General features: G+C 37.0%; 1 protein-coding gene across 20 annotated transcripts in view; it reads left to right on the forward strand.

Annotated features, from left to right (window-relative positions):
• HNRNPC (heterogeneous nuclear ribonucleoprotein C) overlaps nt 1–13,991 on the forward strand; it is a 52,545-nt gene that overhangs the window by 13,296 nt on the left and 25,258 nt on the right. For 12 of the 20 annotated variants that reach the window (XM_061430550.1, XM_061430549.1, XM_061430551.1 and 9 more), the window contains 2 exons: nt 11,384–11,661; nt 13,872–13,986. In XM_061430550.1, the coding sequence (XP_061286534.1) occupies nt 11,421–11,661; nt 13,872–13,986 (356 nt within the window). In that variant the 5' untranslated portion in view covers nt 11,384–11,420. The remainder of the gene's footprint in view (nt 1–11,383; nt 11,662–13,871; nt 13,987–13,991) is intronic. The other 8 variants (XM_061430556.1, XM_061430558.1, XM_061430560.1 and 5 more) reach the window with 1 other exon arrangement.

Raw genomic sequence — 13,991 nt, forward strand, 5'->3', positions numbered from 1 at the left:
AAATGTTTTGCTGAAAACAGTCAAGATTTATTGGCCTTAGTGAAGTAATTCTTAATTCTTTTGCTGTGAAAAGCATTCTCTTACATACTCCTAATGCTTATAGATTCAGGAACTTTTTTTCAAATGGTTTAAAATATTCTGAGGAAACAGTTGTTGATGGGGAGTTTTCCTGTATAGAAGTTGTTTTAGTTAAGAATATGGTGGGTTTTTTAATGCTGTATTTTTTTTCCCTACCCCCTAAAGTGTGATGTAATAACACTCATAGAATAGAGGTGACTTAACATTTAATGATGGGTGAGGAGGACGCATTAGGAGTATGGAATTAACTGATAGAAACTACTAAACATAAAATAGATAAGCAAGGATTTAACTGTTTAGTAAATACAGGTGGCATTGTTGGTGAAGAACCTGCCTGCCAATGCAGGTTAGATGTAAGAGATGGGGTTTCAATCCCTGGGTCAGGAAGATTGCCTGGAGGAGGGCATAGCAGCACATTTAACTATTTTTGCCTGGAGAATCCCATGGACAGAGGAGCCTGGCAGGCTGCATTGCATACTGTCGCATGAGTTGGACGTGACTGAAGCGACTAAGCACGTGTACACAGGGAATTATACCCAATATCTCTGTGTGTTGGGACTGCCAACAGACATAGAATGAGAAACACCAAATTACAGAATGCAACATCTAGTGAAAGTTTTGTTGTCCTAAAGATGCCCATTTCCTTGATTTTACATAGATCTGAATTTCATTAAGGAGGGGAAGCACTCAACTTTTCTAACTTCTGTTAAGAAATTTATAGAAAAGCATTGATGACATACACCAAGCCATATAATCATTAAATTCCAGGGTAGCATGAAGCTATCTTTACAGAACGAAAAAATTAAGAACTGTTACAGTATTAAAGAAAAATTTGGAGAAAAGAGTATTCTAAAACCTCATGATCTTACCACATCCTGAGATGTCTAACACTTTAGTGTGTTGTCTTCTAGATAATTTATATATTGTGTATGCTTAACATCTTGAAAATCTCTTGGTATCAAGTTTTTTTTTTTATTATTATATATATTTTTGGCTGTGCCATGCAGCTTGCAGGGTCTTATTTCCCCAGCCAGGGATGAGCTTGTGCCCCCTCCAGTGGAAGTATGGATTCTTAACTGCTGGACTGACAGAATTCCCAATTAGTTATTTTTTTTAAGTTGCTGCTTGTTTCCAGTTAGACTGATGTACTGAAATTCATTTAGTTTCATATTATGTGTTTATTTTCCAATTTTTCACTGTAGTATGTCCACATCCTTGATTCCTTCAGATAAGTTCTCAGAGGTAAGATTATTGAGTCACAGAACATGCATGAGGTTTTTTTTTTTTTTTAAGAACATGTACAATTTTAAGGCTTTGATAAAATAGTCCACTTCTGAATATACCGTTACCTGTTCATACTGTCAGAAATAACGTGTGAAAATTTCAATTTAAAATATTTCTACTTGTTTGGTAGGTATAGTGTTTGGTTTAATTTTTAATCACCTTTTGTGTCCTTGTGTCTATGTCCCATTTTTTATTGGTATGTACCAATAATAGAAAATGATGTAGTAGTAAGAGCAGCTGCAGTGGCTACACTTGCTGTGTGCCAGGCACCATGTTCAGTGTTTTCTGTATCTTCACTTACACCTCATACCTATCCTATGAGAAAAGTGCTTTCAACGATACTCATTTTATGATGGAAGAATCTGGTGTTTGAAAGGATTGGCTTTCCAGAGGGAAGTCCACACCACTTATGTGGTTAAGTTTGAAATTGGAATGTCTTTATTTTTTAATATACAGTATTAGCTTAAATTGTTGTGGACAAATACATATTGCACACATTCATCAGTTTTTTGCTTTTTAATGAGGGTATATTTTAGTATGGGGATGTCTCTTTTTTTTCGTATTTTCTATTCAGGAAGTTCTCACGTCAAAGTTAGTTACTCCTTTAAATGTAGTTCAGTCACGATGGGCATGGCGTGACGGTGGGGATAGGTATCTTTGTATATACCTTTTCAGTTGAAATATTTTTTGAAATAGGGTAGTCTAAACTTTCATAGTTATTAACTTGGCTCTTAGAAGTAAACCTGGTTAGAGCTTTTCAGTATACAGAACATTCACAGAAAGGTTTTTCAGTTGAGATTAATCTTATTAATTATCATTTCAAAACTAAAATACGGCATAAAAAAAACTTTTGAAAGGAAATTGTGTTAATCTTTGTTGTTCATTCGCTAAGTCATTTCTGACTCTTTGCAACCCCATGGACCGCAGCACACCAGCCTTCCCTGTCCTTCACTCTCTCCCACAGTTTGCTCAAACTCACGTACATTGAGTAGGTGATGCCATCCAGCCATCTCATCCTCTGTTACCTGTTTTCCTGGCTTTAATCTTTCCACCATTACAGTCTTTTCCAGTGAGTCAGCTCTTCTTATCAGGTAGACAGAGGAGTGGGTCTTCAGTGTCAGTCCTTCCAATGAATATTCAGGGTTGATTTCCTTTAGGATGGACTGGTTGGATCTCCTTGCAGTCCAAGGGACTCTCAAGAGTCTTCTCCAACACCACAGTTCAAAAGCATCAATTTTTCAGTGCTCAGCTGCCTTTATGGTCCAGCTGTCACATCCAAACACGACTACTGAAAAAACCATAGCTTTGATTATACGGACTTTTGTCAGCAAAATGATGTCTCTGCTTTTTAATATGCTGTCTAGGTTTGTCATAGCCTTTCTTCCAAGGTGCAAGCGTCTTTTTAATTTTGTGGCTGCAGTTACCATCCACAGTGATTTTGGAGCCCAAGAAAGTAAAATCTGTCACAGTTTCCACTTTTTCCTCTTCTGTTTGCCTTGAAGTGATGGGACCAGATGCCATGATCTTCCCTTTTTGAATATTGAGTTTTAAGCCAGCTTTTTCACACTCTTCTTTCACCCTCATCAAGAGACTCTTTAGTTCCTCTTCACTTTCTGCCACTAAGGTAGTATCATCTGCATATCTGAAGTTGATAATTCTCCTGGCAATCTTGATTCCAGCTTGTGATGTTCAGCGTTTCTCATAATGTACTCTTCATGGAAGTTAAATAATCAGAGTGACAGCATACAGCCTTGACATACTCCTTTCCCAATTTGAATGAGTTTGTTGTTCATGCCCACTTCTAACTGCTGCTTCTTGACCTACATACAGCTTTCTCAGGAGACAGGTCAGATATCCCATCTCTTTAAGAATTTTCCAGTTGGTTGTGATCCACACAGTAGCTCAGCTGGTAAAGAATCTGCCTGCAATGCAGGAGATCACAGTTAAATGCCTGGGTCGGGAAGATCCCCTGGAGAAGGGATAAGCTACCCACCCACTCCAGTATTCTTGGGTTTCCCTGGTGGCTCAGATGGTAAAGAATCCGCCTGCAGTGCGGAAGGCCTGGGTTGGGAAGATCCCCTGGAGAGGAAACAGCTACCCACTCCAGTATACTGGCCTGGAGAATTTCATCGACAGAGGAGCCTGATGGGCTACAGTCCATGGGGTCGCAGAGTTGAACAGGACTGAGCAACTTTGACTTTCACACAATCAAAGACTTAACATAGTATAGCTTTAGTGTGTTAATCTTACTAAACTTTAAAATGACGGATGAGCCCGCTTATAGTATGTTGAAAAAATCTGGAGAATTGGGAGAGATTGTTAATACTTCACACAACAAAGTTTGAAATTTTCTTCAGGTTGGAACCAAGGACTAAGAATTAGATAGAAGAGGATTAAATAGTATATGAAATGCAGAGCCTTGCACTTAACAATGAATTCTGCAGATATTGACAGTGCTAAAGATAACAGACATGATAGCATCTGGGTAGCATCTAGAATGTGGTTCAGAGCCTGTTAAGTTTTAGAATTGAGTATCTTTTTCAGGTTGTGAATTCCTTGACTTAAGTGGCAATTCAAGAAGTTTGATGATTAATCATCCTCAGAAGAATTTGGGGACATTGATCTATGTGATTTAGTTTTTTTTTGTCATTGAGGTCTGTTGCACTATACTTTTACAGGAACAGTCCTCTTTTATTATCATGAAATACTTATTAAAACTTGGAAACATGCAGAGAGAGAAAATATTTACTTAACAGCATCAGCACTCAGAGATAACTATTACCAATATTTTAATGTTTTGATCCATTTTCTTGTCTCATTAGCTATAGATATATCTAACCTCTATATATGTTTTATATTCTTTTAACATCTTTACCAGTATGTGAACTGTCTATAACATGTTTTTGTTAAAAAGCTAATCTTTTTTTACTTTGTCCAGGAATTTACAAAACATCTTTTGTTTCTCTTTAGATTCCAAAATAGGAATTTATTTAACGTCATCAGTTGCTTAATTAGTACAAATTTATTGACCTCCCTATTGCTTAGCACTTAGCTTTAATTAAGATTTTTTTTTTTTTTAAGAGCTTTTTAAAAAATTAGTTTTTGCTGGAGTAGCTTTACAAAGGATTTTCAAATGAGCTTACAGAAACATATACTAGTTTTACTTAGTTACAGCAGTGTTAGTGCCAGTTTCCTCCTCTACCCCACTGGATGATCATTCTGCATATCTGACAGAAAAAACTGTTTTGGGGGGAACTGGCTCAAGAGTGTGTTGTGGTATGTATTTCTTTTCCATTTGCTGTGATAGGTTCTTTAAAAAAAAGAAAAAACTTGAACAGATAATGTGTACTTCTGTAAAATAAACCATTCTTGTCTCAGCCTTCCTGTTCTTGTTCTGGTAACAACTGTCTAAATGTACCGTGTTTGATCTGTGTCTTTCCCCCTCCTGAATGATATTAAAGTTACAGGCGTGATACTTGAGATGGGAACTGCAACAAGGCAAACATTGATTCAGTATTATCTCTTACACTATCTGCATTAAATTTCTCTTGTTTTCACAGAAAAGATCTCTTTCCCATGGTGTTGCTTTCTTAATCTTCCTACTCTTGAGGAGTCCTAACAAGTTGTGTTGCATAATGTCCCCACAGACTTGAAATCTGATTGTCCCTGTTGTATTGATTCAAGCCAAATATTTTACTAAGAATATTGCTTAGGTGACATACGTTTATTTTGTCAAATCAGGAAGCATATGTTAGATCACTTCATATAAGTGGTGACTCATTTCTATAGTAGTAGAGGTACTTTTTTTTTCCTTTTACAGTTAATAGTCAGTCATACTTGGAATCCATGTAAATCCTATTGTACTCTCAACAGTCTCTTCACCCAGTGCTTTTGCCATATATTGACAGTTGTCTGAATCAGTTCTTATATTGGTATAATCGTCACTGATTTAACAGGTTGTGGTCTGAGTCTTTTTCAATATACTTTTCTTAAAACACTTCTTCATGTTAACAGTTTATTATTTTATTCCCCTTTTTTGTTGCTCATAACTTTTGGGGGGACCATTTTGTCTTACTGTTTTGACAATTATGATACTTCTGGCCTGTAGAGTGAGACTGGTCTCCGTTTGTTTAGATGGCTGTGGGGTACCATTTTTACTTTTAATCTGTTTTTGTTTTTCAGTTTTAATATTTTTATAATTGGTTCTGGAAGTATAGTTGATGACAGTGTTGTATTAGTTTCAGGTGTACAATGAAGTGATTCAGTTCCATGTAGTTTATCTTAAAATGGTCAATTTGGTGTTCTTGTGGCCTGAAAGTACCACCATGTGCTATTTTTTCATGTTAATAGTCTTTACATGATAGTCTTTACCTTGGGACTGTGTCTGTGGTTTGATAAATAATTAGCTTTGGGAATGAGCAAATTACAATCCTTTGGTATCCTAGGAAGATTGATTCTAGGACCCTGGCAGATAACCAGATTCTGGGATGCTCAAGTCCCTTGTATAAAATGGTATATTTTATATACACCATTTGTGTATTTGCATATAATCTATACACATCCTCTCATATACTTTGTTTCTAGATTACTTATACTACCAAGTATAATATTATAATTATATTAATAATACCTTAATGTAGTGTAGTTGTAAAGAAAATACAATGTAAAAAAAGTAAATTTGTATGTTAATGCATATATGTGGAACCTAGAAGAATAGTATAAATGGTCTTATCTTCAAAGAGGAAATAGAGACACAGAGAACAAACATGGATACTATGGGGAAGGGGATGTGAACTGGTAGATTGGGATTAACATATATACACTACTATGTATAAAATAGATAACTAATGAGAACTTCCTGTGTAGCACAAGAAACCCTACTTGGTGCTCTGTGGTGACCTAAATGGGAAGGAAATCCAGAAAAGGGGCTCTTTGTACACGTTATGGATGATTCACTTTGCTACACAGCAGTGTAAAGCAACTATATTCCAAAAAAAGGAAAATCAGTATGTGTCAGAAGCACCAAACACAGTGCTTAGTGGGGTATTGTACGTTACAGTTAATTCATTTAAAGACAGTGGCTGGCTGGCTGCTTGCGTAAACAAAGCAGTACCTGCTCTGTGCCAGTTCATATATTCTACTGTTGAAAATGTTCTGAAAATAAAACATACCTGAGTTTAAAAAAAAAAAAGTAAATATAGTGTAAATGTTATATAAATGGTGTGTAGCAAATTCAAGTTTGGGGTTTTGGAACTTATAAATTTTCCCCCATAATATTATTTGATCCATGATTGTTTAGATCTACAGATGCAGAATCTGCAGATAGGGAGGGCCACCTGTACACTGGACAACTTTCTACAGACATGGGCAGTTTATTGTTGCCGGCTGAAGGAGGCCAGAGGGAAATAGTTGATGAATGCAGTGAAGACACACAGGAAGCAGAGAATATGATAGGGGTGGGGAAGAATAACAGGAAAGTAGTGTGAAAGGGACTTAAAGGGGCAAAATAGGAGCTTAAGTGTGTTAAAGGAAAGCAGTTCAGATCAGGTGATGTTGCTCTAAGTAGGCAGAGAAATTTATAGTATCTAAGAGGTACTGAGAAACTCTTGATAAGAAATTGTGAAAGACAGTGTGAGATAGGAAGTCTTTGGATTCAAGAAGATGGCTATCATTTAAAAAATTTGTCAACTCATTGCTGCCATCTAGTGACACTTTGTCTTTAAACTACTTCAGAGAAAGGAAATAGCATATTAGGCATATGGGATTTGCACACCGTAACTCAAACTTCAAGATGAACAGTTGAAAATAAGTAAAATTGACAGGTCAGCTTGTGTTCCAACTCCATTCCAAATCTACTTGATGTAGATTTCATGAGTTTTGGTATAGGATATGAGTGATGTGGTAGAATTGGTGATAGAAACACATTTCTGTATCCATGAATCTTGAGCAGTTCTTACCCTTCATAGAGCCACTCATTGCTTTTACTCCTTCAACATAAAACATAATCAAATGGACACATACATCCTTTGGTGTAATCAAGTAACTCAATATTCTTGGTTTTGACTTTTACTCACCAATCTTAGTAATTCTTTGATGATAAAAAATTGTGAAAATAACCTGGGGTGAAAAGATAGCAAGCACACACACGTGTATGCATCCATTAAGTAGAGGTTTGAATTCTACCACCCTGTAACCTCTAGGGAAATACTCAATCTTTTTCCGTTTATACTGTGATGGGATTCTGCTTTTCTGGAAACCACTTGATGTCTGCTACTGAGTTGAAACAGTTCACAGAGTAACCAAAGAGTCAGTCATTCCAGAAATACTTCCCTATTTGGTTTTAATCTTTGAAACTAATTTTAGGAAAGAAATTGATTATGGTGTGTTTTTTATTCTATGTGCTTTTATTTACTTACAATCTTTAAAAAGTTAGGAGAAATTGACTTGTCCGATAAGGGTGACTCCAAAATGTAAACTTCTGTGACCCATGAGGCACCCTCAAATACACTCATTTAGATCTATTTCGTTTCTATTTGTCTTTAAAACAAAAAAAAACCCAGCTTAATGAATTATTATAAAGCAAAAGCCCTGTAGCATCTACTCAGGTTGAGAAAATAGAACTTTGCCAGCAAGGTTTATAGTTTGGAATGATTCTGTGGCAGTCCAGAAGTAAATGGAGTATATTTAAGGAAAGAAAATGTGATTCAGTGATTTTACACCCATTGAAACTGACAGATACAAAGGACACAGGCAAACTGTTACTAAAGTTGCAGGAACTGATAAAACTATTTTCAAGCTGTTTGTAAATAATAATATTAAGGATAAGCTTGAGTTACCATAATCCCTAGAGAGATCTGGTAGAATTTCTAGCATGAATAACATTACAAAAAGATACTACTACTTGAATATAACCTTGCAGAAGTGTCACACGTGAGTCTGATCAAACCTTTGGTCACAGCTTCCAATTTCTGAAAATACGAAATATGTGGAATTATGCTAAAGGTATGAAATTTTAAAAAACTGCAGGACAAATGCTCAAGATTCTTCAACAGATAAATTATAAAGGGGAACTTATCTAAAAAGAGCATTAAAAGACATCAAATCTGTATCAGTGGGTAAGAGTATTACTACCCAGGGCTACACATTAGGTAGTAGAATTATTTTAAAAGGAAGAAAGTGATTTTACTGTGAAGTTAGTAGTTTTAGGAGGAGGAGGGAAGGGATTGAGAAAGGAATGCACATGGGGCTTCTGAGTATTGAGATTCTTTAGAGACTTGAGCTGCATTAGCACCTATGGACAGTTTTACTGCAGTACCTTGTACTCACCCACTGTTGACTCAGGCAAGACCCTCCCTGTTGAAACTGCTTTTCCTAACATTTGTTCTTTTCCTTTCCAGTACATACTACCTGGATATTTTGATGTTCTTCAGTTTTCTGGCTCTTCTAGGCGCCTAGTTACTTCTTCTGCTTCTCCCACAGTGATATATAACATGCATGTTAGCTTCTGACTTGCCCTTACCACTGTGCATTATGGAGTTTTGTTTGGGATGCATTGACACAAAGTTGTATTCTGTATGTTCTTCATAGGTTTTTGCTTTACTCACAATTAATTTCTTCTTATTAAACTCAAGGAGAGGGATTTACCTGGTGGTCCTGTGGTTGAGAATCTGCTTTCCAGTACAGGAGCCTGAGTTTGTTCCCTGGTCGGGGAACTGGAAATGACCCCACATGCTGCAACTAAGATTTTGCAGACCACAACTAGAGATCCTATATGCTGGGGCAGAGATCCAAGATCCTGCCTGCCACAAATAAATAAATACTAAAGAAGAAACTCAGGGAGCTTTTACCTGGATTTATCACTTGTGTGTATATATATATATGTGTGTGTGTGTGTGTATATTTTTTGTGAAAAAATTTGCTGAAAACTGGCTTATGTCTCCACTTAAAATAATAGCAAACCTTAAGAGCCACGCAGAAGTATTATTATTTGAAACCAGTTAGGCCTCTTAGAGAAGGCAATGGCACCCCACTCTAGTACTCTTGCCTAGAAAATCCCATGGACGGAGGAGCCTGGTAGGCTGCCATGGGGTCACGAAGAGTTGGACACGACTGAGCGACTTCACTTTCACTTTTCACTTTCATGCATTGGAGAAGGAAATGGCACCCCACTCCAGTGTTCTTGCCTGGAAAATCCCAGGGACGGGGGAGCCTGGTGGGCTGCTGTCTACTGGGTCACACAGAGTCCGACACAACTGAAGCAATTCAGCAGCAGCAGCAGCAGGCCTCTTAGTAGGTTTCTGTTTTGATTCCTCTTGGAGTTGTAAGCCTTTTTGGTGTTCCTGCTTAAGTTGAAAGGCTGTTAGTGGTTCTGAGTAGCCACTGTTAGGTTAATTTTTACTGCTTAGTGTCAAAAAAAATTGTAAAGATACAATTTAGAAACTCCAATAAAGGCAGGCTGTTTCCTGAATTTCAGAAGGCTAGGAGCTTTAAAGTTTTAGACTCAGTATGTGTGTGAAAAGACAAGATATTTGAAGGGTCAGAATGGTAGTGGTCATGTGTAAATGTTATACCATCTTTTTTTTTTACATGTATATAAGACCTTTACATAATCCACAAGAACTAGTTTGTCATTTTCTTCTTGAGGATTGGAAAGTTATGGCACCCCACTCCAGTACTCTTGCCTGGAAAGTCCCATGGGCGGAGGAGCCTGGTAGGCTGAGTCCACAGGGTCGAAAAGAGTCAACGCGACTGAGCGACTTCACTTTCACTTTTCACTTTCATGCATTGGAGAAGGAAATGGCAGCCCACTCCAGTGTTCTTGCCTGGAGAATCCCAGGGACGGGGGAGCCTGGTGGGCTGCTGTCTATGGGGTCTCACAGAGTCGGACACGACTGAAGTGATTTAGCAGCAGCAGCAGCAGCAGCAGCAGACACTGCTATTCAGTACCTTTCAAGGGGTTAAATGGGAAACAACCTTAAGAATGTTATTCTAAATCTAGGGTAGATCCCATCTTAAGCCCTGTTTAACTTTGGTGGTTGGAGTGGGAAGGAGCAGAAGATGAAAAGCTGATAGAAAAGTTAAAGAATATCAAAACATCTTGCACTTTAAAAGACCTAAAATGATTTCGTGAGTCTCCACATGGTTACAGACTATGCCTCTGTAACATATATAAAAATAATTTTTGTTTTGAAATGGTCTGAGCAAAGTTGTGTTTTCTTCCTTAACTGCTTCTGGTTCTTTTTTGATTAAGGCAGTGTTCTACCTTCTAGTTTTATCATCATCACCATCCAGCATTATTAAATGTCCTAGCTATATTTTGTACTGTTTTTACATAAAGAATCATAACGTTCTGTAAAAATGATATTGATATTTAAGTATCTGTTGGATGCTATAAATCAATCAAAGTACCTGGAAATAGGTTATTTCCAGAGTGAATGAGTTGGTTCTATTTATTGCCTTCATATAATAAAGTTAATTAAACTTGAAGGGCAGAGTGTCACTTGTCCACATTCATCTAGCTAAAGAATAGTTTGTGGGCAGAAACTGGAGTTCTTTATGTGGCAATGAGTGAGACTCAATAAAAGCAACATGCAAAAAGGTGGAGTTATTGATAGATGGCAAGGGATGGTTCGATTAGCATGACTGGGACAGTGAAAAACAGAAATTTATGGTAGAGAGATTAGGTTCTGATTTGCTTGAGGAATTTTAAATAGTGAAGTCACTTGGGATTAATAATTTCCAAGAGGATTGTGTGTATTATGTGAAGAGGAATTTTCCCCCCTTGAAGTGATAGTCTAGCAGGAATATATTACAGAAGAGGAGGTTGAATTTCTATAAGGATATATATTCATGGGCTCAAGTCTCTGAATACTAATAAACTTGATGCTGTGAGATCCATTTTGTTTAAGTTGACTGATAACTGTAGGTAGAATGGTTCAAAATAAGAGTAGAACAGGTTTTTACCAAGGATTATTTTGTTTTTAACATCTTTTCACCTGAATGCATTTTTTTCCCCTCTCAGTTTTTCAGCTTTGTGAGGCACCATATCATCAAAGACAATGGCCAGCAATGTTACCAACAAGACGGATCCTCGCTCCATGAACTCTCGTGTATTCATTGGGAATCTCAATACCCTTGTGGTCAAGAAATCTGACGTGGAGGCAATCTTCTCAAAATACGGCAAAATCGTGGGTTGCTCTGTTCATAAGGGCTTTGCCTTCGTTCAGTATGTTAATGAGAGAAATGCCCGGGCTGCTGTGGCAGGAGAGGATGGCAGAATGATTGCTGGCCAGGTTTTAGGTAAGATCTGTGTTGAATTAATTTTTCATTGATTATGTAATTCAGATCTGGAAGTTTTTCTGTTCATGTTTTCTTTCTCTTTCTCTCCCTCTCCATAAAAGCTGTTCGTCAGAGAGGTGTTCTGCGTGTTATGTCTGACATCAGCCTAATAAAAATTAAAAATCAGGTTTATAGGTCTAAAGAGAATTTTAGACCTATAAAATCTTACCATTTGGTGTAGTAGAAACTGGATAACCCTTAGTTGGCAGTCTTGAGTAAAGTAGGAGAGAGAGGAACAATACTTCATAAGGTACTTTTGCTGCCTAAAATGTCTGTGTCATTTTGAACACAGTTGACTGGGTGAAGACAACAGAGCTTAGTCATGTGCTCTAGAGTCAGATATATGTTAGGGCCTTATAACTATGTGTTGGGCAGCCTACATAGCTTTTCTTTGTTAAAATGTGTGTGTGCGTGCCTGCGCTACCTCGGTTTATTATCTATTCCTGAAGGTAATACTACTATGTGGTTGTCAAGAGAATTTAGATAACATGAGAGGATTAATTGAGGTGATTCATAATAAAAGGTTGTCTTATTTTAGTTCCCCAGTAGGGTTCGCCTCTGATCTAGCATGTTGAAATTTTTGAGAAATGAGATCTGAGCTCTATTCAGACAATTTATATTCTAAACTTGAGATCTCATTACATATGTTTCAGTCCTTTGCAAATTGTTGTTTGAAACTCGAGATATCTCATCTTTGGCCAGTGGATAGATCACCTTTAAGTTGGTTCCTGTGTCCTTGAGACCTTACTCTTGTGATACTACATTTCTTCTTGCTTACTGCACCACAGGATATTCTGGGTCATCTGTGTATCTTGTAAGAGTGTTGGCTCCTTTTAATGGGAGTTATTTGGAAACCCACTCCCTGTATACTAGGAGTGTTTATTGAATTTTAATTGCATCTTGTTAGTTTCAGTGGGCAGAATAGGGGACACTTAGGTTTTTAAGAAAACAAAACGTCAGATTTTTATGTGCACATTGTACCACAGCCTCAAGCAATCATATCTCTTTTTATCAAAATTACTCGATTTTGGATATTGACTTAATACAGTTTTCCCTTGATGGAATAATACATGTTTGAACTGCATGGATTCACATCTACATGGATTTTTTTTTTTAAATGTGTATTAACATTACTACAAGAGCATTGGTAGAATCCCAGTGCAAAACCACAGATAATGAAGGGCCAACTGTAAATTTATATGCAGATTTTCCACTATACAGAGGGTCAGGGCCCTAACTCCCACGTTGTTCAAGTGTCAACTGTACTATAGTTTAGAATATCATGAAATAATTCTATGAGGTTGTAAAATCAGTTGGATACACAATGTAGTTACCCTTGTTACTACATTTTTTAAACTGCTTTAAAAAAGCCTACCTTTAGTTTTATAAAATCTTACGATTCCAGAGTCAAAACTGTAAAAGTAGGGTTGTTACAAACATTAATTACTAAAAATTAGAAATGAGTTTAGTGAACTAAGAACTCTGAAGATTATTCATAAATGTAATGGTGTTTAGCAGATAAGACAATGTACTTAAAAATCTTTTTCCAGTGGTCACTTGATGAACTGAGTTTTGGAGAGCTGGCTAGCTTTTATTTAATTGTTTTTTGAGAAATTATCTCATCTGTTAAAATATTTGGGGGAACATGAATTCTTTGATAGGTAGTGGGTGGCATGGTGAGTGACTGGGCAGTTTGGCATAGATGTTTTAAAAATTATGTTGTATAAGGAAACTAGAATTGTTTTCTTTCGATTCTTTGCCTTGGAGTGTGTGCATGCATATGAAGATTTACTTTTATAACTGTTTACTTATAAGCAGTTCACTGTACAGTGTTTATTTTTTAATGCAACTTTTCAGTTTATCCTATTTGTAAGGAGAATAAAAATCCCCAGTTTCTCATTGAGTTGTTCAAGTCGAGGGTAAAAGGTATTAAAGGTACTTCATGTGTTTTGCATTTCTGTTTTGTTGTTACAGAACAGAGGACAAAGAAATGGAGGATTAAGTCCTAACCTTGTAAAAAAAATCTTGAGCATATTTTATATAACAAGGAAAGATGAGATACATCATTTGACTTTTGTTAATTATATGGCCATGTACACTCTAGAAAGGTGCAGTTTGAGACACCTCCCTCCCAACAGAGTTGTCAATAAAGTTTTTTTTTCCTCCCCCAGATATTAATCTGGCTGCAGAGCCAAAAGTGAACCGAGGAAAAGCAGGTGTGAAACGATCTGCAGCGGAGATGTACGGGTCAGTACCAGAACACCCTTCTCCGTCCCCTCTACTCAGGTCCG

Source organism: Bos javanicus, chromosome 10 (assembly GCF_032452875.1).
Source record: "Bos javanicus breed banteng chromosome 10, ARS-OSU_banteng_1.0, whole genome shotgun sequence".
NCBI lineage: Eukaryota > Metazoa > Chordata > Mammalia > Artiodactyla > Bovidae > Bos > Bos javanicus.